The sequence below is a fragment of the Octopus bimaculoides genome, chromosome 10 (assembly GCF_046866305.1).
Source record: "Octopus bimaculoides isolate indiv1 chromosome 10, ASM4686630v1, whole genome shotgun sequence".
In the NCBI taxonomy this organism is placed as follows: Eukaryota; Metazoa; Mollusca; class Cephalopoda; order Octopoda; family Octopodidae; genus Octopus; species Octopus bimaculoides.
Genome location: NC_142937.1, coordinates 32,736,393 through 32,763,397, shown reverse-complemented (window position 1 = coordinate 32,763,397; position 27,005 = coordinate 32,736,393). Strand labels below are relative to the sequence as shown.

General features: G+C 36.2%; 1 protein-coding gene across 2 annotated transcripts in view; it reads right to left on the bottom strand.

Moving 5' to 3' along the window:
• LOC106874539 (guanine nucleotide exchange factor subunit RIC1) overlaps positions 1-27,005 on the bottom strand; it is a 247,478-nt gene that overhangs the window by 203,754 nt on the left and 16,719 nt on the right. For both annotated transcript variants that reach the window (XM_014922306.3, XM_014922307.3), the window contains exons 2-4: positions 4,119-4,226; positions 2,807-2,895; positions 624-731 (exon numbers count right to left, since the gene is read on the bottom strand). In XM_014922306.3, coding sequence (XP_014777792.1) covers positions 624-731; positions 2,807-2,895; positions 4,119-4,226 — 305 coding nt within the window. The remainder of the gene's footprint in view (positions 1-623; positions 732-2,806; positions 2,896-4,118; positions 4,227-27,005) is intronic.

Here is a 27,005-nt window from a genome sequence, read left to right as displayed (position 1 = left end):
CAGAGTTCAAATTCTGCCGAGGCTGACTTTGCCTTTCATCCTTTCAGGGTTGATTAAATAAGTACCAGTTATGCACTGGAGTCGATGTACTCGATTTAATCCTTTTGTATGTCCTTGTTTGTCCCCTCTATGTTTAGCCCCCTGTGGGCAATAAAGAAATAAATATCAATAAATAGTTTGAAGTAAAGATAAATAGGTAGACTATGTTTCCAAAGTTTACAATAAGTCTTAACTATATCCTTAATTAGTATCTCAATTATCTTCATTATCATCCTTATTAGGACGTAAGTTGGCATAAACAGTAGAGCATCAGACCAAATGTTTTACAATATTAAATTACAACCTATGTTTTAAGATCAAATCCATCTCTAGTAGACTTTGCCTTTCATCTATCTTACATTACTGATCAATGATATAATTATTCAATATATAAATATGTAATATATTCAATATATAATATAAATCAATAATACAAGTCCTGGTAATATATGGATGTTGATTCAATTAAATAAACACCTTCCTCAGCAAAACCTCATTTAATCGGAAAATATTTTCTTAGTAAGATAATTATTAGTTCAATGCCAAGAATGACTTTGAGAGAGAATAAAAGAGAAGGTAATTACCATGTTATGTATGAGGAACATTGTAGTGTTGAGAGTAGAGAAAGTTCAATGGCAGGAACACTGTCAGCCTCCAGAATTCCATTGACATCTTGCTTTGGTACACAAAGTCTACATATAGCAAATAAACAAAGGAAAATGATGAAAGACATTGATGCATCATCAGTACATTTTAATACATTTCAATAATCACACCCACATTTACTTGAAATCATTGTCACTGATTGGGTTATCACTAATTTCTATTTGAACTGTTTTAATTGCTCTGAGTTTCTGCAACAGCTTTTATTCCTATATTGAATATTTCATATATGGTATCCTATCTCACACAGTATGTGTTCAACCAATGTTAACCAAGACATTTCCCCTTTCAATAGAGTATTTTTGTTTTTAAAAATAAATTCTATTCTGATTTTTTGAGCATTTTAACTAACACAATTCTGATATTACATATCTATTATAATACCTGCAGAGGAAAAGAAGATCATTTGATTATTGAGTCATTTTTGATATTCCTTCTTGTGTTGCCGCCATAGATTTTAAGATTCATGTCCATACAGATAATTGATTAAATGCCTGAACTAAAAAACACAGGTGGAAGGTCTACAAGAAGGAATTAGTGTTAAAGAAAAATTGCCACAATCTACAATATATTCCTGAGAAACAATTACCCAGCCTGTCATATAAGACCTGTAACTAGTTTTAAGGATAGACTAGAAATTAAAGCACATTTCATTGTGATTGCCTTAATGCAAGGATCTAATTGAAAAAAATATTCAAATAATTTTTAAAGCTCAGAGTAAAACTGAAAACCTGTATCTATAATATCCATACATTTTCAGAAGGTCTTACAGAAGGAAATCCTCTCAGTTACATAGAATAACATTAAAAAATTAATGAAAGAGGAAATATTAACATTAAGAATAGTTGAGCACAGACGGTATGAGAAAAGAAATCATATATGAAATATTCATTATAGACAAACAAATATGACACATACGGTGGAAACTCAGAAAAATCAAAGAAGCAGTACATAGCATTTAGTGATAACATCTAGATATAATGATAACTCAATTAGTAAGAAAAGCATTGATTTGGGGGTAAATATAACTGCAATTAATAAAGCATTAAACATAAATAATATATTTGCAAAAAAATGCTTTCTGATAGTCTTTTATTATTCAGTTAATGAGGTTAGAAAATCAAAACATGAAAAAAAAGTTTTAATTAAAAATTTTTGCAGTCTACTTTTATATCTACATGGTGATATTTGTTACCCAAAACATCTTACTCTTATTTTGTATTCATAGCAAATTGCAACTGAAATTTATTAGAAAACTACAGAAACCATACTTATGCAGCAATTTTGAACCAAGTGTTCAGAACTTAAATATTGTACTATCTGGCATTTAATACTAAGACTTTTAGAAAATGTATCCCTAATTCTAAACATGGAATACTTTAAAAAAGTAACCAACTTAATTTTAACAGGAATAAAAGCACAAGAGAAACAAAAGGGGAGAAGGGTAACTGATTTCTTGCAGAAAATATGGTATGATAAAATAATGCCCTTTAAAGACTTGCAAGATGTAAGGCTGTAACAAGCCATTTTTTGATCTAACAGTACTTCTGTCTAGTGATTTGAAGCAAATTCTTCTGGTTGTTTGTTTTGGTGTAAGACAAATTCATGAGTCAACAGTCAAGAGATCTTGTCTCTGGGATCATGTGGAAACTATGGAGCTGACAACTAATCATTAATTGATTCTGTGAATTACTGAACTACAAAATAATTTTTTGATAAGGACCAGATAGTGAACATACTAATATTGACATACTATTCAATCCTTAAAGACTTCACTATAATTTCCAGGACAAAGATGAAGGAAGGAGTTGGGAACAGATTTTTGACTTAGACTCCCACAACACATTAAATTGTTTCTTGAGTTGCTTGCCAATCCTGAACCTACACATTTCGAATATTATCTTATTGGTGAGGTGTCAAAATAGTCAATCATTTAATGTTTCCATGGTCTGAGAAACTATCCAGTTTTATTTTCCATTTTGTCCCCCCCCCCCCCACACACACACACACACTTCTATTTGGCTAATAAAGTTTCAAAATTTAATTAGAGAGTAAGCAGCAATAGAGAAAAAACATTATTAAGAAATATGAATGATGTACTTACTTTTTTTCATGTTGGACATAAAGACAATGATGATTTGGAATGGATCTATCAAGATCAACCTTGAAAAAGAGTACATAGTTCTTGCTCGTCTGAAAAGAACAGAAGAGGGAAAAATAATACAAAACAGCAATGCAAAAATATGTGAGAGTTGATTAAAAATATGTGTAGCTAAATCTTGTTATTTCCTTGGAAATTTATGTGCCTAGAAGTAAATGACATATGAATATTGGGAAGTAAAATTAAGAGATTTATGAGAGACAAATGTAGGAATATATAGTATTAAGGGTTGCTTTTTAAATATGATGTTATGATAATCACAAGAAAGGAAACTGAGAAAACAAATATAATAGGATTAAATAGTAATTATTGTAAAAATAGAACAGCTTTAGAAAGTAGTTTAGAGGTATGTGATGAAAAATAATTGAGAAGGAAATTTACCGGTACAATGGAACAGAAAGAGCCATTACTATCTTTCCCAATAGCACAAAGATCTCTGACCTATAACCAATCCTTGGCATGACTAGCCTTGACTGCAAAACTACACTTAACCATAATGTGACAGAGTAAAATAATATTTAATGAGCTGAATGGATCACTGTCAAACATTTAAAGAACAAACTTTTGATTGAAGTTACTCAATCATATAATTGAAACCACACCCTACATTAAGCACTAGTTTACTATATATATATATATATATATATATATATATATATATATAGATAGATAGATAGATAGATAGATAGATAGCTAAATAGATAGATAGATAGATAGATAGATAGATATAGATATATATTTTATACATATGTATATATTTAGTTGAAAGTATAATACTGATAAACATTGATCAACCATCAGCTTCAGTATTAAATAGGTAATCTGAAAAGCACTAGTACAAATGACATTATGAAGTACACAATGGTAATATCTAACTATGTGATAGCATATTGGTATTTGAAAACAGAAAAAATACTACAGTAGTAAAGACAATTGATAAATTACAAGCTAAAAAAGAGAAGGATCTTTAGTATCAAGTGCTTTGACATAACAAGCAGAGAAAACATTTGTTTCAAATATGCAATATGTTAATACAGTGGCCAAATCTCTCGGTATCAGAGAGGAACTTTTTGATACCAGACTCTTCACTAGTTAATCTAGAAGCTAAATCTGATTTTAAAGAGCAAGTGAATCAACATTGTGGATGAGTATTACAAAATCTAAATTTTAAAACAGTAAACCAAACAGAAATGCAATGGCTACATCTAACACTACCAGATGAAACATGAACAACAACAAGTGAAATATAACTCACCGTGACAGCAATGAGTGATGCATCATCTTTCCATTTTGCTAAACAACAATCTCCAACTTCTTTGTGTTTGGATGTGGAAAGTTTAAAATTGACTATTTGAACGGATGGCTGCAAAACAAGAAAAGTTATTTATTGAGGACAAACAGTTGCAAATAGCATAGGAAAGAAAAAAAAATTATAAATTTTGTATCCTTGTATTGGATATATAATATAACAAAGCAAGGGGAAAGAAAGTATATACATGATGCACTACTAATATTACACAAGCCATAATGCTCTCTATCAATGGTTTACAGTGAACTGCTTACCAACCCAAACTGCCAATCCCTCACAGTTCTTTATTTTATAATAATGAGTCAGTCCACCTTTTAGTCACTTGGTGAGTGGTCGGAATCCTTTCACAACATCTTCCCTTTTTAGAATCAGTCTCCCCAATCTTCTCTCCTTTTTAGAATTGAACTCTGCTCCGTGTCTTAATATCTCTTATGCTTAGGGTTCAATTCCAATGTTTCCATTCTTTTCTTTTTTCTGGTGCTAGAAATGTGTAGTTCAAATTGTTTGGGTGTTGATATCTCAAACATATCGTACAATACTTCCATGGGGATTTCATTTCTCGTAACTTTTTCCATGAATCTTTTCTTAAGTTGGTTAATATGTCTTGTGTTCAACATTTTTTTCCTTTTACCAGGAATAACCTTCTTCCAATTTATTTACTGATTACACCATTCTCCCCGCTTTTTTTACCACATCTACATTAAGGGTACATGCATCTGTGGAATGCTCAGACACATGCACGTTAATTTTACGAGCAGACTGTTCTGTTGATCGGATCAACTGGAATACTCATTGTAACCAATGGAGTGCCAGTAGTGTATGTGTGTATATATATATATATATATATATATATATAACCCTTTCTGTTGAAGAGTATAGGCTCAAAACGTAAAAGACTTTTCCATTCTTCACAACTGTTAAACTAATACACCTGCTTGTTGTTCCTACACCTGTCTTCATCTTTTGCTTACTGTAAATATATATATATATATATATATATATATATATATATATCCATGAATAAATCACTTAATGATGATCAGGGATGAAACAAATTGAAACACACTGTACATGTAAATATTAAAACATTTTTTTACCCCTTTATTTGAGGTTTAATAACAAAAAGTGTATTGTCACATGCTTAAAGTGAATACCTAGACTAATAGAAAAAAGGTGCCTTACTTCTTCGTCTTAAAGATTGATAGATAGGTCTTGCTATTACAAAATAAAAAGAAAGTCACCACCAACACAACTCTACTGAGAAAGCCCATCTGAGATAAACCTTACTTCCAAATCATAAGATTGGGTAACAACAGTGCAATATAAAGCAGGGGTCAAACCCACACCCACAGACAAGTACTCTCATATACACATACATAGACACATTTATTGGTTAGTATTCAATAGGAATGGACATTCTATCCTGTCATTCACTAAATTAAAATATATTGGCTGATAGTCTCTTGAGACCAAGAAAGATTATTCTACAATATTTTGCTAAACAACCTGCATAGAAGACTTGTTTAACTCTTTAGCATTCAGATTACTGTTAAGTATGATACTTACTTATTCACAATGTTTTGAATTAATTATGCATTATCTCATAGCTTCAAGATATTGATGATATGATTGTTTATTTTTAGAATATATTACAGGATAAGTGGAGGCGCAATGGTCCAGTGGTTAGGGCAGCGGACTCGCGGTCATAGGATCGCAGTTTCGATTCCCAGACCAGGCGTTGTGAGTGTTTATTGAGCGAAAACACCTAAAAGCTCCATGAGGCTCCGGCAGGGGATGGTGGTGAACCCTGCTGTACTCTTCCACCACAACTTTCTCTCACTCTTACTTCCTGTTTCTGTTGTGCCTGTAATTCAAAGAGTCAGCCTTGTCACACTGTGTCACGCTGAATATCCCCGAGAACTACGTTAAGGGTACACGTGTCTGTGGAGTGCTCATCCACTTGCATGTTAATTTCACGAGCAGGCTGTTCCGTTGATCGGATCAATTGGAACCCTCGATGTCGCAAGCGACGGAGTGCCAACAACAACAGGATAAGTGTGTGAAGCTGGATCTGGCTACTTTGAACATAAAATAGATGTAATATTTGGGCCAGATATGGCCAGTTTAAATGCTAAAAGGTTATAGCTAGTTTTAATTAAAAATCTAGCTTAAATTTACAGAACATTATCAATTCTACTTCATAGTTCAGGGATTATTTCATATGTCCAATCAATGAAGATACAGATTGAATGAGTTAGGGGAAAAAATAAGCAACCATGTGGTTTTCCCACATGGTTACACAGCAAACTTGTTAGCCACATAGCGATGCATGCCCTAATAATTATTTTCATTCATAGGTACAAGGGAAAACACGGAAAAAAAAAACAACTTCTTTTGGTTTACTACTTTTGATGTTGGCATTTTTAGTAAAGTGAATTACTATAAATAATGGAAACTAGGTCACAAACTCAATGGGTCAATAAGAGGACTTCTTGCACTACAGCTTCGTTTTCTATTCTTTTCTCAATCTAATCTGGAGTGGTGGGTATGTGATGAAATGTTTCTTCCCACAATTGACTCAAAACACTGATAACCAGACTGCCAGGGAAGAATAGAATGTAAATGTTCCATATGGTTTAAAGCAAAAGAATTTGAAAAGTTAGTTGAAACCTCAAAGCGTATTTTTAGTAACAAGAACAACAACAACAACACATGCAGTAATAACAAATAAAAATAACAACCAGATGAATATCCTCCCTCATTCTAAATAGCTGTCTTCAATAAACACAGCTGAGTACAAACTATTAAATTTTCTCAGCAGTAAGAGTAGTGGAGATAGTTGTAATAGGGCCAGTATTCTAGTTATAGTGGAGGTATTATTCTCATAGTGGTGGTGGTGGTGGTGGTGGTGGTGGTGGAAGTGGTACTGTATTGTTGATGTGGTGGTGACATTACAATTGTGGTGGTGATGGTACTGTTGCAATAGTTATTGTGAAAGGAGTTGTTAATGTACTGTAGTGGTGGAGACAGAAAGAGAAGAGCTATACAGAAACAAGACAGCAATGGCTTGAATGAGAGTAAAAGTAAAATGGAAATAACAAATACAAGATGACTAGATAAGAGCTATGAATATGTGTAGTGGGGAGAGAGAGGCAGAGAAAGGAAGACAAGTTATAGCAATAACAAGAGAAGTATGTTGAGGAAAAAATGAATTGTGTAAAAAAAAAATATATAAAAAGAGAGCTAAATATTAGAAGGAGAGCATGGCTTCTTTAAGCTTCTCTTGAAATTAAGAAAACAAAAGATGCTTTCATTCACAGTACAGCAAAAACAATTCTTCCTTTCCCAACTGAAAGCTATGTATTCTAGTTCCTTGCCAAAATCACCTGCACCAACTCTCCATTTATCTTCCTTTCCTTCCTTGTTCAATTCAGATGACTGTTAGCTAATTCTCTATTCCTAACACCAACAAGTTTGCAACATGCTTTTTTATTTCATTTATAACACAAATAAATTTGGTGTAGCCACTCTTCTGCATAACTAATTTCAACCTTTCATTTCTGCAACCAAATTTGCTAAGTCTGTCCCTCCCTAAAGCCCAACCAGCCAACAGATGTAGATGGTATCTCTGCTATTATTTTCATATAACACATTTATCATTTACGTCTAGGTCACTCAATTTTAATATTCTTTACACTCTTACCAACAAACATGAAGCATTAGTGTTTTTCTCCTATTACTCTCTCTCTCTCTCTCTCTCTCTCTCTCATTAAACCCTCCCACTGCCATAACATTTTCCTATTTCATATTGTTGTCACCTCGATCACTGTTTCACCACTTAATAGTCACACTTCATTCACACTCCATTGGTCATGTTACCCAGAACAGGTTTAACAATAAACAGTGTACAAGGCAAGTCATGGGTGGTGCACCCAGTATACTCTGTAAAGTGGTTAGCAAACAATGAAGGAACCAGAAACTTGTGTGCGTCATTTAAATCCTGTTGAAGATGACCACCTCTCTAGTGTCATGATAAAATGCACCCAGTACACTTTGTAAAGTCGTTGGTGCTACGAAGGGCATCGAGTAGAAACCATCGAATATATAGTAAAAGCATTTCTCTCTTCCTCCCATCACTCGCAGAAGCCCTGCAAAGAATCATGAGCACTGCTCTTCCCTTTTTGATTAAATGGTAAAAAAAAAAGAAAAAACTAAAACTGACAAATAGATCAAGTTAAATGCAATGAAGGGTAGAATGGTACAAATGTTAAAGGTGATTGGCTGGGTTATCAGGAATTCATCAGGGAAAGTATGAAAGAGATAGAGAAGGAAAATATAAAGGAAAATAGACGTAGACAAAGTGAAACAAAGAAAAATGAAAAAAAAATGAGGAAATAGAAAGCCAGGAAAGAAAAAAACAGTACAATAAAATAACAGAAACAAGAGAGGTAAAACAAAGGAAAGTAAGCAGACATAAAGAGATGGTATAAAAGAAAGAGAAAGAAAGGAAATAGAAAGATGCCAATGTTAAGTCTCTCCCTCTGTGACCCAACACCACCCACAGAGCAGCTCAGCACAGCCAAAAGATTTATCTTTTCATCTAATTTGCATCAAGTGTCTTTGACAACTTTGGAAGCTGAGAAGAGACAAATGAAATTGGAGAAAGCTTTCTTTGCTATTGCATCACCTGACACTGTTTTCAAAATAGACAATAAATCAAAAAGAGAACTGACAACCCTTCATAGTCATTATAGCAAAACATTTAGCAACACTAATAGTAATATCACTACATTGAATAGTATACACATTCATCAAGAAATAGTACATATTTAAAGAGAAAAAAAAATGCTGAGGACTTTGCCACTACAGACTACAAAATGTTTTAGTGGAATTATTTAAACACTAGAAACATCATGTGTTTTTCTTCCAGACCATAACTTAATACCCTCCATTTTAAGAAACACAAGCAAACTGATAAAATCAAAAAGTACAAAAGCTCTGACACGTTACACATATCGTCTCAGCATTTTCCACACACAGCTGCACAACCATTTCAACTCTATATCATTCACCTACAAAACTGGCTCCAAACAAAATCCCAGCCAACATCACGAAGAACATTATTTACATTTAACTACCACAATCAATAACATACTATGAGTAAATGAAAGAAGCTATATGGCCACTCAGCCTGCTGGAAGTAGCAGCCAAACCTCCCTAAAAAATCACACTACCATCTTAAAGATGAAAAAAACACATCAGATAATATTTACTTAGATACAATGTTTCCCTTACGTTACCGCCCTAGTATTATCCCTTCTGTTTCTCCCTCCTCCACCACCTTCACACACCAATAAATTTGTTCCTCCCATCATACTTTTGCTTCTTTCGCCATCTCACCCTAAACTCGGCTTCTATCATCATTCTCTCTCTTGCCTTGCAAGTTACAAAGCAACTTCACTAGTGCTGGTGCCACATTCTGTAAAATGATTAGTGAGTTAAGCAAAGACACCACAGGGTCAACAGAACTCTTAAGTCTTGCCAAGGGCAGACAACCTTACTGGTTCTGGTGCTATGATAAAGTTCACCCGTTATAATCTGTAAAGCAATTGGCATTTGTAAGGGCATCCAAAGAGGGAAACCATGCCAAAACTGAGATGTGCAAGCTAGACATGGTCCTCTGAAATGTTTAGATGAGCAAGAACTTTAAATAAGAAACAACTAGGACACTGACAAATGGGAGAATGAAAAAAAAAACATCACTAAAAAAATGCACACTAATATGCAGATTAACACGGTGTGGGAAAAATTCAGATTTATTGACTCTACACATGACAAAGTTAGGGAACTTCAGTATAACCAACACAGAAAACTAGATATACTGCCATTATCTCCCTATGTAAGTCAACACCAACAACAAACTTGCATCACACAATGCTATGAAAGCAACAAGAACCACCAGCATACCAAAGCCTGAGGACATCACATTTAAAATTAAGAGCAACCACATAAAGATAACAAAAAATTATAAACACTTGTAGTCTTCAAACATTCCAATAATACAAGAAACAATGCTGTAACTCTAATGCAAAACCTTTCAAATTCTTAATTACATCCTGATAACATAAGGCTGACCAAACTATGGTGGTAGCTTTATAACAAACCTGAATTCATACATCTAATATATCCATCTCACAAGTGGCACTCAAGCACTAACAAAACATGACACACTAGAACTGCAAGAATTTGGAATAAAAATCAGCAATATGAAACATATTGGATATATAGGTGCATGGATGACTGTGCAGTCAAGAAGTTTACTTCACAACCCTGAGGCCCATTATTTGATCTCCCTGCACAGTACTTTGGGCAAGTACTTTCTACTATAGTTCTGGATTGACCCATAACCTTGCAAATGGAATTTAGCAAACAGAAACTGTGAAACCATCAGCAAATGTGTGTGAGTGTGTAAGTTTGTGCATGTGAATGTGAAAAGGCAAGTAGATATAGATATGTGTCTGCATGTGTTATGTCTGTGTTTATATCAGTCTGAAAAATGTTTATATGTCCTATAACCTAGAAAATATAGCACCAACCATACCTATCATTTCTCTTCTTACCAGTAAAACCAAAACATATCAGATACTACCAACCATAACACTCACCAACAATAACTCAGTAAAGGAGCATTCATGCAGATACTCAACATGCTAGAAATACAAACTAAATCTCACTCAAACCACACACTGCTGTCTCAAAAGTAAAAGACATTAGATAATGTAGTCTTAGATACTCTTAAAAATGTGCGATGTCATGCCTGGAATGCCTCTTATCATTGGTCTGCTCAGTTAAGGCTGACATGAAGGTTACACAAGAGCAACAATATAAACATACCACATATACAAGGTGAAACTACTAGGAATTATACAACAGATTTACAACTTTCAGTATTCATGTTACAAGATATTGTGAAGGAAAAAGACACATTGGAAACTCATAGATACAGCATTTAACCAACACAAATGATCAACACTAGCATAAAAAATTTATTGGTCCATCACGAATTATTATAATTTTAACTAAGTCTCCAATCTCTCTACAGCAAACACAAAATAGTACTCTCACACATGCTTAGGGTGTGAGCTGATCAAAACATATATTGAATAATGTAGTCCTTGATGCATTATATTTGCAAAAATAAGATAGCAATGTCACCAATAGAACACCTTTGATCATAGGTTTGTTCAATCATAGTTGACCTAAGGCTAAATGTTGTTGGCACTCCATCGCTTACGATGTCAAGGGTTCCAGTTGATCCGATCAACGGAACAGCCTGTTCGTGAAATTAACGTGCAAGTGGCTGAGCACTCCACAGGCACGTGTACCCTTAACGTAGTTCTCGGGGATATTCAGCGTGACACAGAGTGTGACAAGGCTGACCCTTTGAATTACAGGCACAACAGAAACAGGAAGTAAGAGTGAGAGAAAGTTGTGGTAAAAGAAGAGTACAGCAGGGTTCGCCACCATCCCCTGCCGGAGCCTCGTGGAGCTTTTAGGTGTTTTCGCTCAATAAACACTCACAACGCCTGGTCTGGGAATCGAAACCGCGATCCTATGACCGTGAGCCCGCTGCCTTAACCACTGGGCCATTGCACTTCCACTAAGGCTAAATAACAATACAGAAATACAATAACACAGACCACTTGGACAAAAGAAGCACAATTTCTTTCTACAACCAGTGCCAACCCTCACTGTATAAACCCATAAACATCTATAACATGCCAGAACACAATTATAATTACATCCTATGAACACTAACTTTCTCACTTAGTTCAGACTAACATAAAAGACACACACACATACATACATACATAAAAGCATCATCATCAACACCACCATTAGTCTCAAAAACTGTTTTGGGATGTACACCACCCATGACAAGTGCAGAGAACAATAACTTACACTTTGATCAAGTTCACTTCAACTGCCTCCACCGCAGCCACCACAAGAACCTGCAGGCATACAGAAACAGCCTGCAGTCTGTAACAATGCATCCCTTGTGATAGACTACTGCATATCAATATGTGCAACTACTGCATATATGTGCAATGAGATCAATAACTATGTGAAGAGAAAATATATTTGGAGTACTGGAACAACTGAGGTGTCCTTTGTTGTCCAACCAACTGCCAATATGATTTACTCCATCAGTATTGACCCAAGGCTAACCAACAGCAATGTGGTACTTTAGAACTTTAGACTCACAGTACTAATACATATTAAGTGCTACTCATACCAACTGATATATTTAATTACTTATATGTTTTATTTAAACTACTACTAATACTGCCAAAGAGCTAATAAAATAAAGCTCCCATTAAGTCACTGTTACATTGACCTCTTGCACATGATAGCATTTCCAAAAACTTACCCTCTACACAACCAACCTACACAGTCTTTTTGCTACCCAGAACCACTCAATGGCACTCCAGCATGGCCTTGACAAACTAAAGAATGACATCGACCATTTACACTCATCCATTACACTGCTTTTTAATTAACACCAACTATTAGATATTTTCAACAAGGACTGAACTACTGCAAGCAAACAATAATATTCTCAGCACAATTGACACCAGTAAAGCTTTCAAGAAATATTCGAGCAAGACAATGTTGTTTATTATTAAACAAATTGCTCCAGATCCAGTTTCATAAATAGAATCCTATAAAGGATCTATGATATCATAGCTTTTTTTATCTACAATCACACAATCCATCCGAAACTCATATCATAATCATATCCTCCCACATTAAACTAAAGATTGCAACAATACTGTCAACAGCAACAATATCTGGATAAGTTAAAAATCTACAATCATGAGAGAATTGAGGAACTACTACAAAATTCCACTGTTAACACTACTCGTAGGAAAAGTTAAAAAGTACACTTCATATTGCATAGCCCACTTAATGTCATCAACTTGTACACACACACATGCATACCAATAAAAACACAGAAGTTATAACCAACAAAGATAAACAAAAACTTTTAACACACAACACAAAATAGATTCTCAAACAATTACGTCAAGTGTTTTATGAACTTTGCTAGATTTTTGCGTCATGTCCTAAACACTGCCACAAATTTCAGCATAGGACTAACCATTTAAAACAGTCTTTTACTAATAAGGAGCGATACATACCCATAGAACATCTCCAAAACAAAATACTTAAATTCAAGAGTCACCTGGACATACAAGAGGTGAAAATTCATGGTTTCAGTTTGTTCAAACCTGTACATCACGTTTTAATAGATTGACTTACAAACTTACAAGCCACTTGATGTATACACCCGAATACTACATCTTTAACATTATACACTCATTCACCCACAAAATATATTTAAGAAAACATACATAATAAAACAACTGAAAAACTAATTTCCTCTCTCAACTCAATCTGTTTGCTCAGCTGCCAAATACTAATAATATATACTAACTAGTCAAGATTAGTATGTGCCCACCAAGTCTGTTTATACTGCTCCCACTACAGTTACCAAATGGATCTCCAGATGAACTAAAACAGGTTGTTCAATAAATTGGAGGGTAAATGCTCTGATTATCACAATACTCAGAACAATAGAAAATATTGCATGAAAGAATACGCAACATCATTCTATATCATAGCTATTGTACTAGACTTGTGAGTCACTCATAACTCTTTCAATACCAACTCACCTAAAATCACACCGGTCTTACATAACCAAAATTACAGATAATCTCTAGTACTCAACTGGGGTCCATATGGTCTTTGGCAGTCTATATAAGATTTTATTAAAATTTATCTACAATTGGTTTTACTTCTACAATACCCAAAATATTTTAATTTTTTTTATACAGTTTCTAACAATATTTAATTATAAAAATTCAGTAAGATCATTTTATTTATATATATATATATATATATATATATATACAGTGAATGGCTATGGAGGTCCAGTAGAGTAGATTAAGAATCAAAGGAGTCCATAGGCAAAAAATGGTTGAGAATCACTGCTCTGGAGCAGTGATTATAATAAAACTTTTATGTACATATATTTGTCTGCATAAAAACATACTTTTCCCATCACCAGCTTTTCATGTATAAAGTACTACCAATGTTTCAGGTATGTTGACTAAAACAAGCAGAACAACAGGCCTACCAAGGAACACAATGCTTCTTTTTGAGATAGCAGTAATCAAATAACCAGTTAATAGACTCAGGTATGGATCACTAAGCACAGGCATTGATGTGTGGCTAACAAATTTGATTCTCTATCATGTGGTTTTGGTTCAGTCCCACTGCACAGCACCAAGAGCAAATGTCTTCCACTTTAACCCTGGGCCAACTAAACCCTTATGTGTGGATTTGGAGGGGAGTGTGCATACATGTGTGTGTGTTTACATTTGTGTTTCTCAGAAAGTTGCAAGCTACAGCAATCATGTTTTTATCATTTATCCTGACCAACAAATCATCTGCTGGCTTTGTGCCTTCAAAGACATATGAAATAAGACATCCTTTACTTGAAAAACAGGTAAGAGTCTTTAACAAGAAGAGCATCTGGCTGCAAATCAATGTTTCAGTAATATATCATCATCATCATCATCATCATTTAACGTCCGCTTTCCATGCTAGCATGGGTTGGACGATTTGACTGAGGACTGGTGAACCAGATGGCTACACCATATCTGTCTAATATATGTTAAAATGTAAAAACAAATAAATGAACACCAAATTCATGAAAACAAAGAGAACAATATCTAAGAACATCAGTACTGTGATGGTGCTGTTGCTAGTGAGTTTGTTTTGTTTTGGGTTTTTTATCTATTCAGTGACATGAAATGGATCATGAGATTATCTTTCAGTATACAAATACACACACGCACACAAAAAAAGAAATCAATCACAATTAAATACAACTACATATAATCCTTCAGAACAGAGTAAGTAAATCAATAGTTATTAACTGGAGTGAGGTTAAATGGTATGACTATTTAGAATTTTTAAAAGAGCACAAATGAACCAAGGTGTGATAAACTAACAACGGAGCAATCCTGATGTATTCTCACAGAATATAAACCAACCAAAGTGTGATAAATGAACAACAGAGCTATCTAGATACTATAGCTAATATTTTGATACTTCATCAGTAATGTGACTTTCTGTTAGAATAGTTATGTGAGGTAATAATTAACTATTAGAATGTGAGGAAGTTAACGATTCTGATAACATTTAGAATTAACTCATTCACAAAATACATCAGACGTTGCCATTATATACCAATTAACCCTTTACCTGCAAAATTTCATGTCATGGTTATTCCAATAATGATGCTAAACATCTACCAAAAAATAGAAGTTGCATTTTCTGTAAGTCACATTGCCTCAGTAAATTTGACGTATCTCAACAGAAAATTGTTTGAAACCTGACTTACCTCAACAAAAGATAGATTAGTATATAAAACTGTTTTCAGCAGTAAAGGGTCATGAAATTTTGAGTGAATATATTTGCTTTTTATAGTAAAAAGGCTAAACATCACAAAAGGTATCCAAATTGTTAATAATAACCAATATAATTGAATGGAAAATGGCATTACATTTCAAGACAATGATAATAAGCTAAGAGCAAAGGAACTGCAGGTTATTATCTCCACACTCTGTAGCTCTAACTTTAAAGAATATTTAAAGAAACTTCTAAATCAGATACATAATAAATTTTACAAAGAACTTCAGTTATTTATGTTCCTGTCTCATTTAGTTTCCAAGAAAATCACAAGAATTATCAATGCACAAATCAGTTGAAATAAAAATAATTAAAATGTTTTCAGTTTATATTCTTTGTATATGGTGTCCTCTTCGATATTAGGGAAGGATATTGTATTTCAATGTCCTATATTAACATATGTACTAGAAGAGACATTGCTCTTCAGACAGTTTTCTGTTATTCCTAATCTTTTCTATTCTCGGCACAAAGCCTGAAATTTTGGGGGAGAGGGCCTGTTGATTAGATCAACCCCAGTGCACGACTGGTACTTGATTTAGCGACCCTGAAAGGATGAAAGGCAAAGTTGACCTCAGTGGAATTTGAACTAAGAATGTAAAGACAGACGAAATACCACTAAGCATTTCGCCCAGCATGCTAACATTTCTGCCAGCTCAACACACACACACATATATATATATATATACACACACACACACACACACACACACACACACACACACACACGTGGTCTAAGCATGACTGTGGTTAAGAAGTTTTCTTCCCAACCAGGTGACTTTGAGGTTCAGTTCTACTGCATAACACCATGAGCAAGTACCTTCTGTTATAGCACCAGATCGACAAAAAAGATTTGTGAGTGGATTTGGTAGCTGGAAACTGAAAGGAATCCATTCTCTCTCTCTCTCTCTCTCTGTTGTTGTATATATATGAGAGTATTTTTGTCTCCAAGTCTTGACATCGTGCAATAGTTGTAAACAAGCATCACTGTCATATAAACAACATTGCTCATTTCCATTCCTCGATGAAAATATATCTAGCCATGGGGAAATATTTCCTTGTTTGGAAACAGATGAGGGTTGTTGAGGGGAAAAGCAACCAGCTTTAGAAAATCTGCCTCGATGAATTCCATCTAACCCAAGCAAGCTCGGAAAAGTGGATATCAAAACAATGACTATATATATATGTATGTATATATGATTATGTCATTCTATGCAAGCTGTGCACAGAGATTACTGCCCTCCATTTCTGCAATTCAATAATCCAGCCAACAAGCCTAACACATCTTTGCCAAACACAACACATTGGTGATTAAGTGACATGAACATTCTGCCTAGTTTAACACGTGGCATGACTTCACCAACCATCTGTTCTCACTGAGTTATCACCACATCCATGTCACAGTAACTGACCATCGCACATTAAACTCTCTCTTTCTCTCTCTCTCTATAACACATAATCTATTTCACACCACCCCATGTCTTAAGTACTGATGTTGCAAATGCACCAAATACTGGGTACTGAACACGAAGTGACATTTAAAAACATTCCTGCTTTACTATGTGACATGCTTCCTTACAGGATCTTCTGCCACTGAGTTATCACTAGACCAATGTCACCTAAACTGATCTTTCTGAAAAAAGGAAGCCCTCTTGTTATCCAAGGGGAAGGCAAAGGCCAATACAGCTTGGCACCAGTGATGTCATAACTCATTTCTACAGCTGAGTAAACTGGAGCAACATAAAATAAAGTGTCTTGCTCAAGAACACAACACAGAGCCCAGTCCGGGAATTGAACTCACTACCTCATGGTTGTGAGCCTGGTGTTCTAACCACAGAGCCATACACCTTTACTTTTTTTTTTTTTTTTTTCTAAATATGAGATTACATTTTCCAATAGATCCTTTCTTATCTAAGACTGAGGGAAAATTTGGCTGCTTTTTTTAGCTACTCAATTTTTCTTTCAACACTTCAAAATAAAGCTTGATATATTATCATACAACCTCAGATCAGTTGTGGTTGAAAATACATCTGTTGAATTATCTAAATAGACAGAATTCTGGCAGATTTAAAATATGCAAAAGAATGTAGAAAAATATACAAAAACAAACCTATTTTATTTTTAACTACTTTTTAATTTAGAAAGTGTTTTTTTTTCTCTGTTCATTATTTACAATATCCCTTGTATTAGTAAAATATTCTCATTTTAATGACATATATATTTCTAAAATTAGGATGACATTTGCAGGTAACTGAAATATCTCAGTTGAGAGGGCATTGACTTGAACTTTTAAAGGTTTCTGGTTCAATCCTGGGCTTTGATACATTGACAACATTTTGTTTTGTTTTCAAAATTATTACACACCAAAATCTCAGTAGCTTGACCTACTTAGGGTGGGTAATAGAAAAGAAGGTTTTGGTGACATATATAAACATCAACACATAATCATCATTATAAAAATATATGTAATGATGATTTATGTCAACATAAAGATAGCTTACAATCAAATATTTTTTGCCTTAGTATATCAAGTGCACTAGAACCTACTTTACTATGAAGTTTTCATGCTGCATGTGTTCCTGGGTATTTTCTTCAGCCATTCTATATATGTGGTACCCCCATGTTAAAATGTTCTGCAAGTTATTGATAATAAACATTAAATCTAATTGAAAAATTCATTTTCTATATAAAAGACAAAGGTAATAACAAGTTTCATGAACTTTTCATACCAGCACACATTCACATTTTTGTTTATTTGTTTGCTTTTTTTTGTTTTGTTTATTTGCTTTTTTTTTTTTTTTTTTTTTTTTTTTTTTTTTGCTACTGGAAGAGAAAAGGTAAATTTCAGCAAGATACGAACCTAAAATCTATCACAATGTAAACTATCTACTGCAAGACATCCACCAGCTCTACAGTTTTTTATGTTCCTTCTTCACCAGCTTTCAATGACTTCTTTTCATAGAACAAGTACTGTATTTTCCAGCAAACAAGTTTGGTGTAGAATATACTATAAACATGTAGTAGTATAAACATTCAAAAATCATTACCATCTTTCCAAAAATTTCACATGGAATTTTTAGTCCTCCCAAGTCATTTTGGTGTATAAGCTGACCAACTGTTTTGGGCTATAAATTTTAGTTTTAAAAGTTTGACTTGTATGTCAGAAAATACAATAAGTGCATAATTTGTTTAACTAAAAAAGTGACACAGCAATATAATGTTACAAGACTCTTATGCAAAATTCTTGTACAGTCTAGAGCAGGGGTTCTCAACCATTTTTTATCTATGGACCCCTTGGATTACTATTTTATTCTTGTGGACCCTTCATAGCCATTCAATGTTTAAAAACTAGTTTTATAGATACTTCTTTCAAAATTCCTATTTTGTTATTCACACATTAACTTGTGTAGGTTGAACTATGTAAAATGTTATACCAATAAATACATCTTCTAAAGTAAACTTTTTTTAGGAGCCCTTAAAATATTGTCGATTTCCAATTTACTATTTTGTTGTGTAGACCCCCAAAAATGTTATATGGACCCTCAGTGGCCATATGGACCCCAGTTGAGAACCACTGGTCTACAGAATGATTTACATGAGCAATTCTCAAAGACTTACAGCCTGACAGTCAATTAGTTGCCCCACATCTTGTTATAGCAACTTAGCACAAAAGGTACCACAGATGCTACCATATTACAAATTCCTCACCAGAGCAACATCAGACCCTTTCACATAAAAAAAATTACGTTAGAACTCTTTAAAAAATCCCAACATTTTACTTGGCAAAAAAAAAAAAACCTTAATGCAACAAAATTTTCAAGTGACATATTATCAATGAAATACATGCACACACGCAGACATACACACATTTTGCAACTGTGTTTTGATTCACAGAATGACCTGTTAAAATTCTGGAAGTTGGAAAGAGTAAAGACACAGAAACAACTTACTAAAACAGAAGTGGGGTGAGTCTGATCCTACATATATTTTTAGAATTAATGAAAACCTGTTTTCAATTTTCTTTTTTGTTTTAATTTTTTCTGCATTTTGTTTTTGCTGAAGAGTTGGTGGGAAGGAGCTTTGTATCTAGATATCATCTTTTGTTTCTCTTTCCCATTCACTAGTCTGTCTGTCTCTGTCTCTCTCTCTCTCACTCACTCACACAGTCCACTATATACCTTTCTATCACCCATATTTCTCTTTCATTATTCTTTCTTTCTTTCTCTCTGCTCTGACACTTTCTTTCTTTTTCTTCTTACCCTGATTCCCTCTATTAAGTTATTCATTTGTACAATGAAATATATAACATACAGTAGGAGAAATAGGTAAAGAATATGGGAAAATATGTTAATAGTTTAAAGATGAAGGAAAATGATAAAGAAAGAGAGAGAAATAAAGAGAGGGAGAAAGCCTAAATAACCAAGGGTATTTTGTTACATCTACATTCTAATTTCAAATTCTGCTGAGGTCAACTTTACTGTTCCTCCCACCACAATCAATAAAATAAGAACCAACCATGTAACAGGATCAATTCAAACCCCTATACCTCTCCTCAACAAAAACAGCAACCTTGTGTCAATCTTAGAAATTATGTGAAACAAGGTTATAAATTCAGGCCCTACTACTGCCATGGCATTGTGCTTATAAACAAAGCCTTAGTTTGTCTGACTACAAAAAAAAAAGTTCACCTAATTCGTAGTTATTGTTATTTAATGCAAAATCAATTCTGTTTCAAACATTTTATCAAAATTGTTCCCATAACTATCTTCTATTTTTCCCTTTTTTACCTTTTCTAACATGTCAGTGACTACATTGCTCGGATCTATTTTAAAATGGTGCGCCAGTTTTCATTTATGTTTTATGTAGTGTTTTCGGTACGGAAAGACTTTCAAACTTCGTATACCTATCTATTTTGTGTTATAGAACAGAAAAATATTTTTGTATTCGAATTTATTTCATGTAAAAAATTGTCTTATTTTGATAATTTCTACTAATCACTGATGTCTATTCAGTTGAAAACAGTTAGCGCTGTAACGGTGTATATCGTATTAATCCCCTAACCCTAACTAGACTGTTAACCGTAACCCTAACCCTAAAACTAACCCTAACTCTAGAATCCGAACTCTAAAATTGTTACACGCATAGATACGGACTGGCTTATGTGCGGGCGACACATGATATCTTTTCGTGCGAGATCGTTGCCAGTACCCATGGACTGGCTCTTGTGCGAGTGACACATGAGGTTTTTCGAGCGAGATCGTTGCCGGTGCCCCTGGACTGGCTCATGTGCGGGTGACACATGAAATTGTTTGAGAGGGATCGTTGCCAGTGCCCCTGGACTGGCTCATGTGCGGGTGACACATGAAATGTTTCGAGCGGGATCGTCGCCAGTGCCCATGGACTGGCTCATGTGCGGGAGACACATGAAATCTTTCGAGCGGGATCGATGCCAGTGCCCCGGGACTGGCTCATGTGCGGGTGACACATGAAATGTTTCGAGCGGGATCGTTGCCAGTGCCCATGGACTGGCTCATGTGCGGGAGACACATGAAATCTTTCGAGCGGGATCGATGCCAGTGCCCCGGGACTGGCTCATGTGCGGGTGACACATGAAATGTTTCGAGCGGGATCGTTGCCAGTGCCCATGGACTGGCTCATGTGCGGGAGACACATGAAATCTTTCGAGCGGGATCGATGCCAGTGCCCCGGGACTGGCTCGTGTGCGGGCGACACATGAAATCTTTCGAGCGAGATCGTTGCCGGTGCCCCTGGGCCGGCTTGCGGGTGACACATGAGGTTTTTCGAGCGAGGTCGTTGCCGGTGCCCCTGGACTGGCTCATGTGCGGGCAACACATGAAATGTTTCGAGCGGGATCGTTGCCAGTGCCCCTGGACTGGCTCTTGTGCGGGTGACACATGAGGCTTTTTCGAGCGAGATCGTTGCCGGTGCCCCTGGACTGGCTCATGTGCAGGTGACACATGAAATTTTTTCGAGCAGGGTCGTTGGCAGTGCCCCTGGACTGGCTCATGTGCGGGCGACACATGAATCTTTCGAGCGGGATCGTTGCCAGTGCCCCTGGACTGGCTCATGTGCGGGCGACACATGATATCTTTCGTGCGAGATCGTTGCCAGTGCCCCTGGACTGGCTCTTGTGCGGGTGACACATCAGGTTTTTTTGAGCGAGATCGCTGCCGGTGCCCCTAGACTGGCTCATGTGCGGGTGACACATGAAATCTTTCGAGCGGGATCGTTGCCAGTGCCCCTGGACTGGCTCATGTGCGGGCGACACATGAAATGTTTCGAGCGAGTTCGTTGCCAGTGCCCCTGGACTGGCTCTTGTGCGGGTGACACATGAAATGTTTCGAGCGGGATCGTTTGCCAGTGCCCCAGGACTGGCTCATGTGCGGGCGACACATGAAATCTTTCGAGCGGGATCGTTGCCAGTGCCCCTGGACTGGCTCATGTGCGGGCGACACATGAATCTTTCGAGCGGGATCATTGCCAGTGCCCCTGGACTGGATCATGTGCGGGCGACACATGATATCTTTCGTGCGAGATCGTTGCCAGTGCCCCTGGACTGGCTCTTGTGCGGGTGACACATGAAATGTTTCGAGCGGGATCGTTTGCCAGTGCCCCCGGACTGGCTCATGTGCGGGCAACACATGAAATCTTTCGTGCGAGATTGTTGCCAGTGCCCCTGGACTGGCTCTTGTGCGGGTGACACGAGGTTTTTTCGAGCGAGATCGCTGCCGGTGCCCCTAGACTGGCTCATGTGCGGGTGACACATGAAATCTTTCGAGCGTGATCGTTGCCAGTGCCCCTGGACTGGCTCATGTGCGGGCGACACATGATATCTTTCGAGCGAGATCGTTGCCGGTGCCCCTGGGCCAGCTTGCGGGTGACACATGAGGTTTTTTGAGCGAGGTCGTTGCCGGTGCCCCCGGGCTGGCTCGTGTGTGGGCGACACATGAAATCTTTCGAGCGGGATCGTTTGCCAGTGCCCCCGGACTGGCTCATGTGCGGGCGATACATGATATCTTTCGAGCGGGATCGTTTGCCAGTACCCACCCCCGGACTGGCTCATGTGCGGGCGACACATGAAATCTTTCGAGCGGGATCGTTTGCCAGTGCCCCTGGACTGGCTCATGTGCGGGCGACACATGATATCTTTTGTGCGAGTGACACATGAGGTTTTTCGAGCGAGATCGTTGCCGGTGCCCCTGGACTGGCTCTTGTGCGGGTGGCACATAAAAGACACCATTTCGAGCGTGGCAGTTTTCGTGCGGGTGACACGTAAAAGCACCCACTACACTCTCTGAGTGGTTGGCGTTAGGAAGGGCATCCAGCTGTAGAAACTCTGCCAAATTAGATTGGAGCCTGGTGTTGCCATCCGGTTTCACCAGTCCTCAGTCAAATCGTCCAACCCATGCTAGCATGGAAGGCGGACGTTAAACGATGATGATGACGATGATGAAGATACGCACAGCGTAATTTATTATATAAACAATATATGCGTATAAATTACGATTAAACCGGATGAAATATGTCACAGGGAATAACATTTTTATGACCGCCCAGCAGTAACTCTATTGAGCTGAATAGACGTCAGTGATTGGTTGAAATTACAGAAATACGACGACTTTAACATGGAATAACTTGCGAATTCCTTTTTTTTGTTAAGAAGACTAAGAGTAAAAGATGTTTTATATGACACATTCTACCAGTGTCCCAAGTTTCAAAGTGTTTCGTTAGTGTTTCGTTAAGAAAATACTGGCGCCCCCGTTTTAAAATAGATCTCATTGCTCAATATATCCTATCAGATTTTAGATGTTAGTACAGTGGTTCCCAACCTTTTCACTACCAAGGACACCTTTATTTCAAATGAATTTTCCCACGGACCCCAGGATATTGAAAGGTCTGTCAGCTTAAGATGTTTGTGGATCCCCAAGGGTCCACAGACCACAGGCTGGGAACTACTGTGGCAGTATGTGATTCAATGAAAATTTAGCTGTTATTTCTACCAAGTTGAGTAACCAAGTAGAGATCCCCTCATTGGCTCATCTCCACTAGTAAAAACAATGGTGTCATAACAAAAATCTTACCCACCCAATGTAAACATTGGAAAATGGGTGTAATTAAAAAGATTTTCAAATAAACATGAGTAAGTTTAAGAAATGAGTATATCCAACAGCTGACATCAAATCAAGATGAAAATAAATAATTTTATTATAGTTATTTTGGAGTTCTGTAACCATGTTACAGAAGCTTGACAAAACTTTGATATTTCATAAGACAGTATCACGAAGAAATTAACAGGAAATGAAGGTAATAATTTTCTGTGTGTTCTTAAATAGACAAAATGACTTTCACAATATAACTGCTGCCTATGAAAAAAAAGTATGAACACCATAAATAACTATTTTCTCTCCTCTAAATATCCCAGGCTTTAACATTATACTAGAGTGTTATCTGTTATGTGACAGGCAACTTTGGAAATATAGTTTTGCCACCATGAGTTATATCAGGAAACATGGCATAGATACAATAATTATAATTTAAGTTTTATCAAATTTTTTGGTGCTCAAACAAAATTATGAAATGAATACTAATTTTCAAATGAAAGTATTAATTAACTTAAAATAAAACAAATTTCTCATTTGTAATACTCCTTCCATGATTTCATTATCATTTACTCTTCTGTCTTTATGACTCTTTTCCATTTTGTATGTGCATGTGTTAGTCTGTGTAGCATTCTTTTACTCATTGCCTGCCATTAAGCCTAGTATGTGCACTCATCCTTCCACCTCTTATACTCTCTCACTCTTTTACTTGTTTCAGTCATTTGACTGCAGCCATGCTGGAGCACCACCTTTAGTCGAGCAAATCGACCCCAGGACTTATTCTTTGTAAGCCTAGTACTTATTCTATCAGACTCTTTTGCCGAACTGCTAAGTTACGGGGATGTAAACACACCACCATCGGTTGTCAAGCAATGTTGGGGACGAACACAGACACATAAACATATACACACACATGATGATATATATATATATATATATATATATATATATACATATATACGACGGGCTTCTTTCAGTTTCCGCCTACCAAATCTACACACAAGGCTTTGGTCGGCCCGAGGCTATAGTAGAGGACACATGCCCAAGATGCCACACAGTGGGAATGAACCTGGAACCATGTGGTTGGTAAGCAAGCTACTTTGTTCTCTCTCCTTCTTTTTGTATGATGTACAGCATGGCTGGAGAACCAACCAGCCCGTATTTATATTGGTTATTTTAATATATAAAGAAATTATTACTACAAATATTGTCACTTGATTCCTAATAAGACAAAACTGTGCTGAAACCTAAGAAATGCTATGAGAAACGTACAAACACTTTAACCTAAATTCTGAGATATCCAACCTTGTTAAGTTAGCTTGTAGTTCTTCAATTCTGGGCACAGCCATGCCAGAGGATGCTTTTCTGCATCACACAGCTAGCAAGCTCTCTCCCGATTTTCAGCAAAGTTATCTGAGTGTTTCATAAAAATTTTCTTACAAACTTGGGAGAATCTTCCTCCATTACCACTCAGCCAAATGTTTCTACAAATAACAGCCCCGCTGTAAAATCTCTACACATATTGCTCTCTCTACCTCCACATTCAACAAAAGCCCCTTTCCAATACATCACCTCTGATCACTCCTACCTAACAAAGAAACCCATCCTAATAGTGTTGCATCCACTACACTAGGTGTTCAAGAGTTAGCTTCTATCTTCACAAAACTTTCCTGTCTTTCTCTGCAGGAATTTTTCTTAATCTATATAAATGCATTAATTTCCAATTCTAAGAAGAGTACAGTTTCAAGGATGGTAGAAACAGTTGTAAACAACCACCCCTCATAACTTTCTCTTGCTCTCTCCACCAGTACAACTTCCACATGAAAACTTGTTCTCCTATGTCACTAACCAGTTACTTCTTACACCATTGAGAATTTCAATGAAAACAATATTGCACTTAATATCAGTAAAGTTTTTGACAATTTACAGTATGGTAGCTAGTAGCTATATAGTCCACTTATTGATTTCATCCTCTCATCAGGAGTTGCTAATCAGACAGCACCATTGCAGCATGAGCTGACAAGGTTCACTCCAATCCACACTATTAGCTATGGTGTAGATCAAAGTTCAGTTAAGTTTCCCAAAAATCTTTCTAAATATTAGTGACCTAGTTGTTGTCATGTCTAGCAGTACACATTCCAATGCATACGAAACCATTTTTTCACTTTTCAAATACCTTTTTGCATAGAGGCATCATCTACCCACATCAACATACCAAACTTCTAGTAATTTTGTAAAAAGACACTTTGGAAACCTTCTTAAGTGAGGACATAATAACCGTGTTTCAACAGAACCAAGACAATAACTACACATTCCATCGAAACAGTCTTTTACCATTCCTCTGCACAAAAACAAACAAAACACAAGATATACTTCTCAATGTAATCATTTCTCATGGCACCTTATATTTAATATTGATAAAATGTATCCCAAACACTAAACTTTCTCTTTAGGCCCAGAAACAAGTTCACTCTTCATTAGTTGCCAACTCTATAAGATTCATATGAGATTACGGCTCACGTACCTGGTATTTTACTGCTGTTGTTGCTGTTGCATACACAAATATTCTAGATAACTTCTAGAAGTAGTTCATTCAACCAATGGACAAATACTGACCACAATGCTACAACCACTGACATGGTTTCTTGTTTTCTTCTGCTATTAGTACTACAGCCACTGCTTGTCTGAACAAGCTAGCTCAATGTTACTTCTCTGGTTGCACACTAAACTTTATTCATTCCTTCTTCACCAAGATAGCAACCCTCTACAACCCAACATTTTTCTTGCAGATGTTAAACTACAGAACATCTAACTGGATATACCATAAATCTCAGCAGATTGAGAAGGCCCGCAAAAGACATAGCCACAACTCATCCTCCTCCTTCTGACTAACATAAAAGAAACCAAACACCTTTCACTTCACAACTAATATAAAAAATAGGTGGTGTGAATTATCAAATCTTTTCTCTACAAGTGATCGCCATCTATAACTGGTTTCAGTAGCAGGATGGGATTACTGTATGAAGGTTCTCTAAAGGAAAGATATGAATGTCATAATCTCCCATTTCCATCCCAAGATCTTATGGTAATGAAACTTCACTAACAGTATGTGTGTTAGAGAGAGAGGGAGATATTTTATAAATAATGTGAATGATCATCACCACCACTGTTAAGT